This window comes from Panthera tigris, chromosome A2 (assembly GCF_018350195.1).
Source record: "Panthera tigris isolate Pti1 chromosome A2, P.tigris_Pti1_mat1.1, whole genome shotgun sequence".
Lineage (NCBI taxonomy): Eukaryota > Metazoa > Chordata > Mammalia > Carnivora > Felidae > Panthera > Panthera tigris.
The window spans coordinates 152035667-152051089 of record NC_056661.1 but is presented as its reverse complement, the minus strand read 5'-3'; the positions used below and the strand labels follow the sequence as shown (position 1 = coordinate 152051089).

The following is a 15423-nucleotide window of genomic DNA, read 5'->3' as shown; positions in this document are numbered from 1 at the left end:
TGGGCATTTTCAAGTCTTCCATCATTAACAGAGTGTTGTGGTTTCACTCTGGTATTTTTGCAAAAGTGAGATTCACAGAAAGGGCCCTACCAAGTACTCTTGACCACAGACACTGCCACCAAATTTTAAAGTGTTAAACCCTGGGTACATATCTGTTCCCAAATATGGAAGGTTCCATCTGGCATCTGGCCCTATGTAAACACTGGAGACTCAAAATCAAATTGACTAGGAAGAGAAGCAGACAGTGAGATCAGGTATTTCCTCCCATGACAACACAGCAAGAATGATTCCTCCTTCCCTCTCTCCATCATTGTCCTAATTGCTATACCATGAAGGGCTTTATGATTCTTTTGTTCACCTTATGCTTTGCCCTGGCCTGCAAAGAAGATACTATTACACACATATCTCAGGTCATTACAAAGGATGATAATCAAACCTCCTATCAACTTGACTACTGGATCTCCTATGCTGCTGGATATTCTGTAGTTTTTTATACTTGTCACAAACTTCTCCCTGATGTCCAATGCCCCAGTTTCTCTGAATAAAGTGTACTGGATAAACACTTCTGGAGAAACAAACAATTACGTGAACTACATAAGCAGGCCAACTGGCTTAAAGAAATATCCCTCTCTGAGAATTTCTTTTTCATATATATTTTTTAATTTTGAGAGAGAGCATGCATGCAAGCAGGGATGGGGCAGAGAGAAGAGAGAGAATCCCAAGCAAGCTGTGCGCCGTGAGCAGAGCCCAATGTGGGGTTCAATCACGACTTGAGCAGAAAGCATTTTTTTAAAATTTTTATTTATTTTTTAGAGAGAGGGAGACAAAATGTGAGCAGGGGAGGAACAGAGAGAGAGAGGGCACAGAATCCAAAGCAGGCTCCAGGCTCTGAGCCGTCAGCACAGAGCCCGACATGGGGCTCGAACTCACGAACCATGAGATCATAACCTGAGCCGAAGTCGGACGCTCAACTGACTGAGCCACCCAGGCACCCCAGAAAGCATTTTTTTGATTTCTATTTGGGTTGAGACATAGTGATGAGGGATAGAAGCAGAAGAATGTTCACCATTAGTGCAGAAGACTAACTGATAGCCTGCTGCATGGTTTTGAGAAGGATCAAATATGTACTGGTTGCTACCTTCTTAAAGGGTCTTATGTCTGCCTGCACATCTCACCCATAGTTAATACTGATCGGGATGATAAACACCAGAAAAATCTTGTGAAAGCGGTTTTACAAGTAGAAAATCAGAGACATTTATGATGTAATACTCCCTGCATGTTCCCTCCCCCTTGAGCACAAAGCGCATAACCCCAGCTTCATACAGCAAAAGAGCAGCCTTTTGTGCCCACGTGTCCTGTCCCTGTGCCATAACAAAGCACCTTTTTTCACCAAAAACGTCTCAAGAATTCTTTCTGGACCGTTTGCTCACCACCCCACATCAATAGGAACCCTGACCCAGGAGCATTCTCCAAACCACAGGCATTATTTTGACACTAAGAATGTGTCTCCTTAATATGCTGCATTCTCTCAGAAGTTTTAAATGCATGTGGGCAACCACTGACTAGCTATCAGATCATCTGTCCAACTGGAAAACAAAAGAGAATGGAAGTACATAACCAGCCCCAAGAAGATGTGCCAGACATCTTTTGTGAATACTACACTGACAGCTCAAGAGCCAATGATAACTGAGTCACGTTATTTTTGATCAAATATTTTTCATCAAACTTCTTGGTCAAGAGGATGATCAAAAGTGGGGTAGGAGGACTACTGAAAGAAATTTCTAGGTCCAAGATGGAACCACTCTGCCCAGGGTGCCGCAGCAGCAAACCAAAACTTAAATAACTTCCATGTCCCTGTAAATGTCCCACTTGGCCAGAAACACAATATACTCAGTCAACCAATCCCCAAATGCCAAGCCAACTCTGGACTCTACACTTACCTTCCTTGTCCCTTATTCTTTATCCTATGAAAGCTTCTGCCTTCCACCTCATTTTGTAGTTCTCTTGACCCTTGAGAATGGAGACTGCCCACTTCATAAAGTGTTTGTTTGAACCACCTAAATTGCTTTCTTTAATCATTTTTAAAAGTTTGCAAGCCCACCTTCGTCTAGTTATCAAAAATTTTAGGCCCAAATATTTTTGATGTAAAGACATCTAGGCTACACGTGTAAGGTTAGCTCAAAAACCTACCACCAATCACAACTGAAAGTCCTGAAGCTGATGTTAGCAGCAATTTATAATTAACACCAAAGGACAGTAGTGGTTCACAACCACAGCCAACTATGACACAGCTGATGATCAAGCACCTTCCTAAGAATTTCAGGAACTCTCAGTACCCCTGGAGGTATCAAAGCTTCAGGAACATTACAATGCTGCCCACACTGTCTAGTACCCAGGCTTCCTAGAAGACACTAAATTAGTCAACAGCAAATTTTATTAACATGATTTTAATTGAATACAAAATTTGAGAAATCCTTCATAAACTCATGTGTACTGCTTACCCTCCTTACTAGTATTAGTCATTAGTAGAAATGGAAGTCAACAAGTATCAAGTCACTTACCTGTAATGAGTTTTTTGGTTTCACAACTCGCTAAAAGGTAATCAGTCACGTAACTGCAATCTCTGTACAAAGAATATTTTACTTGATGCGATACGATAGGGGTTGAATTTGTTTGAACCTAATAGTTGTTGTTGTTGTTGTTTTTTAAAGATTTTAAGTAATCTCAACACCCAACATGGGGCTCAAACTCACAGCCTCGAGATCAAGAGTCTGCTGCATGCTCCACAGACTAAGCCAGCCAGGCGCCTGAACCTAATAGTTTTACATATAGAAGAGAATGTGATTTGAGTCTCTTTACGCATAGTCTACAATGGCAAAAAATCATTCCGTAACATGAATGCCAAAACCTTTAGACTTTCTGTACGTTGGGCTTTCTTAACATACACCCTCCTCATCAATAAATCCCTAAAATCAATTGGATTAGAGAACCAGCATTATTGTCAAAACATGGTGCCACTTCTTGTTGCCATTCTTCCTCTTTGCTCTTTAAGAACACTTGATTTTCTTTGGAAAAATGCCACTTCTCAGGTCCACACATTCCCATTCCGAGGATGAGAAGCGCTTAACCCTGATTGATCTGTATATTCTATTCCCTCCCCGTAAACAATAGCTGTGCTTTAATCATCAATAATGGAAAGATTCCTGGGGCACCTGGGTGACTCAGTTGGTTGAGCGTCTGAATTCACCTCAGGTCATGGTCTCACGGTGAGTTCGAGTCCCACATTGGGCTCTGTGCTGACAGCTCAGGGCCTGGAGCCTACTTTGGATTCTGTGTCTCCCTCTCTCTCTCTGCTCCTCCCCTGCTCATACTCTGTCTCTCTCTCAAAAATAAATAAAGATTAAAAAAAATAAATAAATAATGGAAAGATTCCTGACTGGATTTTCTGGCTCACTTGTCTTAGGTTTAAAAGGCACTAGAGAGCATGGGTAAGGAATTCACTCCAGTATCCTGATAAATGGCAGAGTACATTAAAGTTGCCTGTTTTCCACATCACATTTGAAAATATGGGAAAGACAATTTTACAGAATGTTTAACTTGTAATTTTTAGGTAAGGGCTTTTTTTTAGGACTCAAATTAGGACTTAATTATTCTACTTAAAAACTCAAGAATCAGATAGAAGTTTATTCCTCTACCCCTACCAAAAAGTAAGTTCTATTTAATATCCAATAGAGTTTTAAAAACAGTTGTAATTTTAGAGACTCAAAACTTGTTTACAGGTGAAATTAACCTAGGTAAACTTTCAAAGTGACCCATCAAAGTCCCCACTCTGTCTTCCCTTCCTCTTCCAACAGGCTTTAGATAAGAATTTTTCATGGCATCTTTGGTTTTCCTACTTTGAGGGGAGTGAGAATCAGTGATTAAAGTTCCCATACCCTTCCTGTTTGTAAAATTACTTTTTGCTTATTTTTTAAGGCTGGTGAAATGCATGTGTCAGAATTTTTTAAAAAGTTGTCCTATTATTTATAGACTAGTGGCTCATCCCTACATGTATCAGTTTTTTTTTTTTTTAATTTTTTTTTTTAACGTTTATTTATTTTTGAGACAGAGAGAGACAGAGGATGAACAGGGGAGGGGCAGAGAGAGAGGGAGACACAGAATCTGAAACAGGCTCCAGGCTCTGAGCTGTCAGCACAGAGCCCGACGCGGGGCTTGAACTCACGGACCGCGAGATCGTGACCTGAGCCGAAGTCGGACGCTTAACTGACCGAGCCACCCAGGCGCCCCTACATGGATCAGTTTTATAGAGGAACACACAAAGGTAGTAATGAAGCGAGACTCAAACTAGGTAAAATTCTACTGAATGACATATAGTAATTTTTCTATTAAAATTCCTTGTGGTAAAACATTCACAGTAAAAATCCATCGAAGCTAATTTTTATTAAAAAAATCAAAGCACCAGATGCCCCCCGCCCCAAATTAAAAAAAAAACGAAGACCAAACAACAACAAAGACTATTGCCTCAGATGTGCTTCACAAAAAGCAAATCTTTGTGAGGAAAGAAATCAGTGGTCTGATTGGCTAGCATTTTTCTCACTCAAGAACATGAACTACCACCATGTGAATTATGACTTACTAAATACACACCCAAGAGGAAAGGGAAATATATGTAAAAAGATATCAATTGTTAATTTACATGAGGTTATAAAATATTTTAAAAACTATGTACATGTTATTTAAAAGGAGGACCTCTGTAAGAAACTAGATGGTTGAACTCATTGTCATGTCCATAATAATACCAATCAGATCACTCAATTTCTCTCATTCATAACAGAAAATAAGCACATCTTCTATTTACATCTAAAAACATTTTGCTCATAGGTAGCAACTTTAGGGATTCACGTTAATTTATGGATCAGGTTTCACCAAAGGAGGAATTCTTCCTTTCAGTGTCTAACTAGTCTGTCCATGGAACCCAAATTTACAAGTTAAGCACTGTCACAACATAGGAATTTGAAATGCAAATTCATAAGTGGAGCAATCAGCTGAACTCACCCTTTTGATTGTGGAGCGAATCTTCCTGAAAGCATTGCTAAATTATACTGCATTTATATTATGGTGTAGGTGTAAAACATGGTGCCTATTCTTTAGCTTGGAAAAGCAAGTGAAACTACCAAGGGAAGAGGACATTTTCCTTTTAGCACATCCAGCATCCTACCCCTCCATCCAGAAAGGACAAGTGAGGCCTGTTAATTCAAAGGGCAAAATAACTGCATTGCCTGATGCTCATGTACAAATGTATTCTATATATGTTAGAATTGCCTTATGCCAAAAAGATCAGATGCTTGATGCATGGGAAAGGTCTTGATGAGCCGGACTTCGGTAAATCCCAGCTCCCACAAGATTTGTTCATTCACAAGCCTTGGCCAAAGGTGTGGTCATGTGATCACATTAGAGGGTCTTGTAGCTAAGACACTGGGCACTGGTTCTAAATTCAGAGGGAAATCACCTGGAGTTTTTGATCAGAGGTAAACACTGTAGTGTTTTAAGTTTAGGTCAAGGCTGCTTGAATCACACTGAACTTTTGGGAGATGGCTCTCTAAATGAGCACAGTTATTTAGGCTCACCTTATACCTTACTTCTATTAGAATTTCAGGACTATTTTGCTGGGATCCACCTGGGCACACAGGCCCTTGTTAATTTAAGGTCACAGAACTTTAATCGTAAAGAGCATTACAAAAAGGCTGTTTGGAGAGACAAACACCTAGTTTTAATGTAATTTATATTATGTATGACTACAGGAAAGATGGTTCTTAATTGCCTTTCAATCAGCAAAAAAAATGGTAAAGGTGAATACTGTTGTTAAAAGATTAATATGACTGAATGTAACAGTGCAAGTTTTGGGCACATTAGTAGAAATTCTAGCTCAGATGCTAGAATTTAAGAAATTATATATATTTTTTCCCTTAAGAGCTACTTCTCTTTGTGATCCTCCTCAAAATTTGTCTGTATTGCTCTGTTTTACCTCAGGAAACAAGTATGGAAGAACAAACAGTCAAGAACAGTATTCTAAGTGCCAACAATAAACTTATTTGCAAAACCTCCGGAGTTGCTGTGCTAAAAATGCTGGAGGAAAAAAAAAAAAACAAAAAAAAAAACCCAAAAAAACACAGCAAAAAACCAGACAATTAAAAGGTATATGCACTGTTATCAAAATTTGTTCAGCCTTTAGAGAATAAATGTCAAATGCATTTTCACAACAATACAACAACTATTCTGAAACACACATTTGGAGAAGTGATTAAGACTTTGTAAGTGACATATTATGGACAAGACCTATCTTGAGAAGCTAATGTAACTAAATTATTTTCTCATATTTTATCTTTAGCAACACGTGAAAACCCAATGAATTAGCCACAGAATATTTTCAAATTGTCCATTTTAAGAAGTATTGCCTTGTGGAAAAAGCAAGTCCTCTAGGTCCAATCCGTGGGAGATGATACCATTCACAGCCTAAGATTCTTTCAGTTCAGCTATATTTTTATTCTGTCAGCCCAAAGAGAAAGATTTCCTCAATTAATGTTTTATAAAGGTTACTTTGAAAAAATTCATGTGTAAATATTTTGTCAAAGGTTAGAAGAGAAATACTGTGCCATTTGCCAGTCTATCTTAACTTAGTTTCCTTCTTTGACGCTGAACAAGCAAAAGGAATAAATGGATTATCAGTTCAACTAGTCAGGTCTGGCCCATTAGGAATATGCTTGCTCTCAGAAGATTAGTCTTCTGTATCTCTATCAGGAGAATGAAAATGAAATTCAGAATGAAGTCAGACATAAGATTCAATTTGAGGTTCTGACTTTTTAAAAATAGGAAATATAAGCTTCAGAAAACATTACATTTTCCTTATAGTTCCCTCGAACTGCCCGCTCCTAAATTCCACAACACATTTTATTCCAAATTATAAAGATGAAAACCACCAAACTAGTCCCTTTCGGCGGAACTTCTATTTAATGCTCAATAGGGTATACGTTGAAAAAGCCTCACATCAAATATGGCGCACACTGCGGTATTTCATGTCCAGGGTAGTTCCACTAACAGCCGTACTGCTAACAACGAGTCTTGTTATAAAAGGATCACCTGCACAGTTAAAAAGCAAACAACAAACTACACAGAGACACACAGCAAACCAAACATGTGTACACTTACTTCCTCAGTGGAAGAAGTTATATTTAGAAATGTACGAAAAATGGCTTTGAACACCTGCTATACCAAACACTTCTACAGACAAGAAAAAAAAACAAAACAAAAATCAAACATTTGTTTTCCTGCTTTTTCTTTAATACAGTTGCCATCTTACATTATATACTGTTAGGTGCCTTCTTAATCGCATCTAATCTACTTTTTCGTTGCACCAGTCAGCATCCTAGGATAGAACTCTTATTACCACTCATGTTCACGGAGTACTGTTCGTAAGTACTAATTCATGGTTGGGCCATAATTAATGGATAGTGGTATTTTCTAAAAATGGATTAACGCACACATCCAAACCACATTAAATTTCCACTTAAGAGTTCATACATAGTCTATTTCCTTTCTATAGTTGCTATCACTCCAAATTATAGTTTTGAAATCCAAGAAGTGGGAAGAACGTCTTTTTGTTGTTGATGCTTCTTTCTTCTTTCCTTCCTTGCTCCCTCACTTTCATTCCTTTCCTTCTTTTTCTTTCTTTCTTAATAAGAAGATTAAAAGAAATGGTTTATTAGGGAAATCAAAATCTAGTAAACATCAAAAACTTACAGATCAGAGTGGTCACAAACTCATTTTGTAATGATGTTAAAATTACTGACAAAATGTTTTTTAAAAACAAAAACAAAAAAATCTAAAAACCAGCACACGCCAATGGTGTTGCTTTATTTAAGCAACTGGCGTTCCTCTATGCTTTTGAGGCGTTTCTTCCGGGGCTGTACAAAGTCATCATCTGAGTCATCACTAAATTTATTATCTTCTGATTCATTCCTGAATTCTAGTTTAGGAAACTTTTTTTCTGGATAAAGGTTCTTTAGAAGTTCTTCAAAATAGCTTTCAAGTTTTATACCAGCATTGGCTACTTCTGAATCAGGCTGTTGGATAAAAATAAAAACATGAATTAAAAACAAACATCAATATTTTAACAGTCAACAGTCAATAAAATAAGTAAATTTCTCACATTTTTGTTCCCTTTTAACTCAAGTTTTGGAAAAGTATTTATGCATCATCAATGATGTAAAGTAAAATAATAGCCTGGGGCTAGACAAAGTCTAGAGAAGGTCAGATAAGAAGTAAATAAAAGGCTTAGACTCATCTGGATTATTCTATAAGGGAGTGGTAACTACTTATTTTCTAAATTGTTTTCAACTTGTCAGCTATAATTTGCATTTCCACTTACCATATAATAAACCTTGGATAGTAATGTGGACAAAGTTTTCCTAATTACCTTTCATTCTCTGACAAACTTGAACTTTCAGAAATTTATACTATCATTGGTAGATACTCATCTCTTTTGTTGATGAAGTGTTTGATTTAATATTACTTTCGCATTGCTATTGTTTTTTGTTTTTTCCTCTTACCTCATTGAATTCGGCACAGTTTTGAAAGATCAATCTAAAATCAGCTACAAAATCTTCTGGCTTTGTATACATGGAATAATCTTCTTGTAGTCTCTTCTTGATGGTTGACAAGTCCATTGGATTTTTAATTATTCTATAATAATCAGGCACCTTTCAAAATAAATGAGATGCTGTAATAAAAATGACTAAATTCTACCTGTCCTAAATTAATTCTACAAGAGGAACCTTTTACAAGCAATAGTACACACACCCACACCCACGCACGCACATATCCCTTCCTGTCTTGTTAAAGTCCACTTAGTACTTGCAATCTGGGTCTGTATAAATCAAAATATGTACAAAGAATTTTGGGGGTCTTTATCTCAAATGAACAGTTTCTTCCCAACAGCTTAGGATATAGGACTAAGCCTCTTGAGAAACAACAGAAATCAGTCCGGAGGGGTGCCTGGCTGGGTCAGTTGGGAGAACATGCAACTCTTGATCTCAGGGTGATAAGTTCGAGCCCCATGTTGGGTGTAGAGATTACTTTAAAAAAATAAAATCTTAAAAAAAAAAATCATTCCAGAGAATAGTAGGTAAGATGTATGAGACGAGAATATATGAGAAATGAATACAAGTTTTGGACCAGTTTGTGAACATTAAAGTGTATTCAAGATCAAAGCATTCTGTTTGTATTAATAAAACTATAAGATATGCATCAGATATAGGAAACTGACTATACATTCTCATAAATCAAGTTTCAAAAAAAAAAATCACCCTACTGTGTAAAAATGCACAAAATGATATTAATACTTACAGTTAGAGGAACTGGATCTTGAAAAGCCAGGCTCATTTCATGGCAATAAAGAAATAAAAGTAGGCGTTCACACTTCTAAGCAAAAAAATAAAATTAAAAAATGTAATAAAATAATGAAATCACAACTTATTTTTAACAACGTCATGGGTTTCAAAATACTAGAATAAAAATTAAAGCCAGATAAATACAGGAAAAACATTGATAGAATTTTCATCTCTTCAGTCATTTACTGAACTATATACTGTTTAATAGTTTGGGGTGTATGTGATATAGGAGAGTCCTTCTTACAATTATAGGAACAACAAGTGTCATGAGCAACCTATTTGAACCTCTTTAAAAATAAGTTTCCACTTAACTCTCCAAATTGTATATTGGATTATTATAATTATTTTACATTTTATTTTATATTATTTATTTATTTACTTATTTTTTTAAATACAATTTGTTGTCAAATTGGCTAACATACAGTGTGTACGGTATGTTCTTGGTTTTGGGGGTAGATTCCCATGATTCATTGCTTACACACAACACTGTATATTGGATTATAATTAATAATCAACAAGAAGAGCATATGTATGTAATAGATCCAGAGGTGGAACCTTTCCTATGGTGTGTCCAGTCCCAAGGCTGCCTGTCTGAATGCAGAAGGTCCCATCGGCTAGTTTTCCCTGCGTAGGGGTTTATCCCAGTAAACACAGTGTCGTGCTGGTAGTGTGTGTTTGGGCCCCTTCTTGCACAGTAACTTTCATATTGATTGTTTTACTTAATAATTTAGCAAAGGAACTTCTTTAGCACTAAAGAAGTGTTGATGTAGTAGCTTTTAATGTTAATTACAGTTAACTATATTAGGTGGCTTTGAGTTATAAACCCAGTACCACTGGGTAAAAGAAGGGAATTATTTCCAGAAAGAATACGAAAACCCGTCTGTGGTGCCAATTCTCAACACATTAGGAAGAAAACTTATCTATAGTAAAAATAAAACAAAACAAATTTACTGAAGGTACACTAAATTTAAAACTCTGGACCACATAGAGGATACATGTTTTACCTTGTTCAAGTACAGTCTTTTAAGCTTCTAAAAAAATGTATAGACAGTACTGTGATTTTTTTTTTTTCATTTTAACCAGGAAAAGTCATAGGTTGTATCACTTAAGATTCTTACGCTCTTGTGAAAAAACTAAAGAAAAAAGAGGTCAGCATAAAATTTTGAATATACACTTCTTTGACGAAAGGCACACCTGCATTACAATAAGCCATCTAAACAAAAAAACTGTTTAGCTAACAGTCTAGGTTAGAAATGTTTAAAAAAAACTTACCCTTTTATCTATTGGTGTTAATTTAACAAGGCCTTCACTTTTCTTTTTCTCTGAGTTGTGACTGGGAGCATCACAATCATATTCAACTTCTGGTTTAGATAAGTCCCGGCAGAAAGTACAAATCCACTCTCCACTGTTGGGGGATAGAGTATTTCTGAATTCCTTTTCTTTTTTTTTTAAGTTTATTTTTATTTATTTTGAGAGAGATATAGAGAGCAAGCAGGGGAGGGACAGAGAGAGAGGGAGAAAATACCAAGCAAGCTTTGTGCTATCAATGCAGAGCCTGATGCAGGGCTTGAACTCAGGAACTATGAGGTCATGACCTGAGCCAAAATCAAGAGTCAGATGCTTAACTGACTGAGCCACCCGGGAGCCCCAGGAATTTCTGAATTCCTAATGCATCATTTCTCCCATCACCATCTCACTTTCCCACATCCTCCATACCATCTATGATACAGATTTATTTATTTGGCATGAATTTTTATCACTGAGAATTTACTGCATATCTACTATGTACACAGCACCACGCTGAGAGAGCTTAAGAGCAGAAATATAATACAAGGGCCTAAGTGGTAAATGTTAGGCAAGGAGGTATGAAACACTTACATGAAAGAAACACTTAAAAAAATAAACACACACATTAATTTATGGCTGATGTGAGGCACAACTGTTATTTTCCCCAAAATGATTCATGGAAAAGAAATGTTCTTGGTACTATTCTTGCAACTTTATTATTTAAAAAAAATTTTTTTAATGTTTACTTTTGAGAGAGAGAGACAGAGACAACGAGAGAGCAAGCGAGAGCGAAAGAGAGCAAGAGAGAGTGAGTGACCAGGGGAGGAGCAGAGAGAGAGGGAGACACAGACTCTGAAGCAGGCTCCAGGCTCTGAGCTGTCAGCACAGAGCCCAACGAGGGACTCGAACCCACGAACTGTGAGATCATGCATGACCTGAGCCGAAGTGGGATGCTTAACCGACTGAGCCACCCAGGCGCCCCCATTCTTTCAACTTTAAATGTGGAATTAAATTTTGAAAAGTACAGTGTTCCAAGAACTAAAGAGATCAACGCAGTGGCCGCTCTTCCCCATCATCATCAGCAGGAGCAGCATCTCAGAGTTGGTTGGAAAGGGTACTTGAGATATTTGTAAATGATACAGCTCAATGCTTGGCAAAAACATGCAGTAACTGTGGCCATTGCTATGCGTAAGGATCACCGTTTTCTAGGGTAACCATCTGTAGTAATTCAAAGGACCGTTTTTTTTCCCTTCTTCTTTACAGAGTAGATTTTTGAGAGAAGCGCACGAAATGGGAAGCAGAGTATCAAAGCCCCTATGCTGAAGAATCCATTCGTGTGAAGTGGGTTTTCACTGAAGTTTTTTACAAAGTTACAACGAGCATCAATTAATTATTATTTCTAGTGAAAGAATGTGGGAAAGGGAAGTAAGTACCATCTTACCTTGGAAAATTTGCCAAGGTGGGCACATGACAAGAAAGATGAAACACTTTGGGACACTTCTCACAGCACAGGAGCTCCCCTCCATTCTGACAAACTGCACACCAGTCCTCATTGGGGTCGTCCTCTTTCCTGGTCTCTCCGACATGAACAGGTGACTTCTGGGAGGCATCCGGCCACTCCGACTTTCCATTGGAGGAATTTTCCTGGTGAAGTCCAGGTTGATCTCCTGTGCTATCAGGAGCATCTGACCTTAGCACAGACTCCTCAGAGGTAGAGCTCTGACTACTATTTAAGAGCAGGGAGGTGAGTATGCTCCTTGGATAGTTGGTCTGCAATGGAAAGAAGTTAAGAGTATGTGTTTATTTCTCAAAATTGGCATTCTTCATTAGCACTGCTGCAATTCGGGACAGTAGACTGCTCTCTCATAGGCACCTGGTTACTTCAAAAGAGCCTGTGAATATGTATGAGAACAGAAGAGGTTTACTCTAATAGAGTCCCCAAAGGTAAAGAGGACCTGAATCTCTACCAAAAACTATCATCAAAATAGAAGATCAGCAGGGGTGCCTGAGCAGCTCGGTTGCTTAAGTGTCAGACTCAAGGTTTAGTTCATGAGATCAAGCCCCACGTTGGGCTCTGGGCTAACAGTGCAGATCCTGCTTGGGATTTTCTCTCTCCCTCTCTTTCTGCCCCTCCGCTGCTCTTTCTCTCTCTCTCTCAAAATAAATAAATATTAAAAAAATTATATCCAGACTCAAAATATGTCTACTGTTGGTTTTTCATTCATAGAAAAGTATTGTGCTTTAATTCTTATAATTAATTTCACTTCTGCAAGAGCTATTAATAACTTTAAGATGAATCTAAATTTTATGTTGGGGCCTGGGACGGTAAAATTTTTAATAACAAAATCTATGATTTCCTTTAAACTTTTAATATTTAAAGTAATAAATGCAAATTTAGTTAAAAGCATCATTACATAATCTCATTCTTCAGAGGCAATTATTTTTAAATTATTTAGCTTTTCTTTTGCTATTTATTTTTAAATAATTTGCTTGTATTGTAATTTCTCAGATTTTCAATTTTAAACATATTTTCAGTCTTAAACGTGGGTATGTATATTCTTTATGATGGAAGATTAGATTTTTCCTTCCTGCCTCTCTACCCACTCCTTACACACATACACACCACTCATGCCACTTTCTTAACGCTTTATGAAGTAAGTATGTATGTATGTATTTATTTGGTACCAGTATAACTTTATGGCCAACATCTATTCCAATTGGTCAGTATCATTGCTGCACTGGTTAAGTGTCCTGAAAAATCAATTTCTGGTTAAATTCATGTTCAGGTTATATCCTGATTATATCTAGTTTTTAGTTAAATTTGTATAATACAGGTGTTTGTTTATACCACTGTACGTATAAATATTGTTCATCACATAACCACAGAATGTACTATGACTACACTTCCTTTTTTTGTCTTTTTGTTTTTACTGTGATTCAATTCTTCCTTCCTTCCTTCCTTCTTTCCTCTCTCTCCCTCTCCCACCCTTTTCTTTCATCTGCTTACTTTTCTAAATACTATATCTCTAAGTCATTCTCACAGCCTCCAGTAGGGTTATAAAATTCTTCCCAATACTGCCGAACATTTTTTTTTTTTTGCTCTTACATATATCCCTACGGAGTCTCCCATCCTCCCTGCTACAGGATGCACCAGGGGAGCTGTTGTACTGGGAAGTACTCTTTGTCTCTCTTCTGGGATCTTATGCCTCCTTTCTTGGTTCATTCCATTTTTGATGAAGCATACTTTCAATTATCTTCTGGAGAATGAGTACATGAGAATTAAAATTTCTCAAACCTTGCATTTATGTCTAAAAATCTTTAATCTTTATGCATGATTGAGAATCTGCCTGGGTGTAGAGTTCTGGCTATGAAATACTTTTGCTCACAATTTTGGTATTTCTCTTTTGTTTCAGATTCAAACATCCATTTTGAGGACTCACTGCCATTAGGTCTGATCCTTTGCGTAAGGTGTTTTTTCTATCTAGAAGCTTCTAGAATCCTGGTATCCTGAAATTGATGATAATATGAGTCCTGGTTTCATTTAATGTTCTGTTATTTGGGCCCTTTCAATTCAGATGTGCATGCTTTTCAGTTACAGTAAATTTCCTTGTTTTTTTTTTTTTTTTTTTTTTTTCCAATTGCCTTCCATGTGTTTTACTCAAATGCCCAACCCCAAATGCCCCTGATTTTTCGAACTCTTCTCCCTATTTTCCATCCATCTTTTTCTTTTAATTTACTGAGAGAGGTCCTCAAACTTTTCAACCTTTAAGTTGACTATTTCCCTGTTTTTAAACATAACATTTTTTTAAAGTTGATTTATTTATTTTGAGAGAGCATGAGTGGGGGAGGGGCAGAGACAGAGAATCCCAACCAGTCGCCAGGCTCAGCACAGAGCCCAACATGGGGCTCAATCCCACGAACCATGAGATTATGAGTGAGCCAAAACCAAGGGTCAGACGCTTAAGTGACTGAACCACCCAGGCGCCCCTCAACATAACATTTTTAACCTCCTATCTGCTAGTTACAAGTTTCTTTCATCCTATCCCCCAAATTGATATAATTACATTTTGAGGCCTAGATTCTTCATCGGATTCTTGTTTCACTATGACCACAGGAAAATCATAATTTTCAGGCGGTCCACTGTTTTCCTGTTTTATTCGGATTGGCTCCAACATGACCACCGGGACTTTGTGTGTGGAATCAGCTCCTGCTGGTTTGCTGGAAGAGCCAGAGCTGTAAGAGAGAGAGAGAGAAAAAACAAAAACATCAAAGAATGCTACCTGAAGTGTCTCAAAACAAAGCATAGCGATAGCTTTTAGAAGTAATTCTGTATAACTTCACAGCAACGGTCACTATGTTCCATTATCACAATCCATGATAAATGACAGTGAGATGCAACCGCTGCCTGCACACAGATGCCTGCACACAGCTTCCTGTATAAAAAACCTTTTACATACTAACCTATGTCATTAGTCGCACTATACTTCTGGAAAGATATTTGAAAAGATTTAAATAAAACCCGACTCATAAGAAAACAGACTTGAATACTCTGAGGCTCTTCAATTGGGCAGTCAGATTTTAATATCTTAGAACTATCTTTCCCACTTCCTTCTCTAGTCAGTGACAAAGAGCACTCTGGGCCCACATTAACGATTTACTGTCACAAAGTGTGAAGACAATTAACTAGAGA

At 37.4% G+C, this 15423-nt stretch overlaps 1 protein-coding gene across 2 annotated transcripts in view; it reads right to left on the bottom strand.

Moving 5' to 3' along the window:
• Positions 1–7316: 7316 nt before the first annotated feature.
• The window catches only part of TRIM24 (tripartite motif containing 24), a 122320-nt gene continuing 114213 nt past the window's right edge, over positions 7317–15423 (bottom strand). For both annotated transcript variants that reach the window (XM_042973254.1, XM_042973261.1), the window contains exons 14-19: positions 14798–14966; positions 12175–12503; positions 10719–10851; positions 9403–9477; positions 8607–8756; positions 7317–8120 (exon numbers count right to left, since the gene is read on the bottom strand). In XM_042973254.1, coding sequence (XP_042829188.1) covers positions 7911–8120; positions 8607–8756; positions 9403–9477; positions 10719–10851; positions 12175–12503; positions 14798–14966 — 1066 coding nt within the window. In that variant the 3' untranslated portion in view covers positions 7317–7910. The remainder of the gene's footprint in view (positions 8121–8606; positions 8757–9402; positions 9478–10718; positions 10852–12174; positions 12504–14797; positions 14967–15423) is intronic.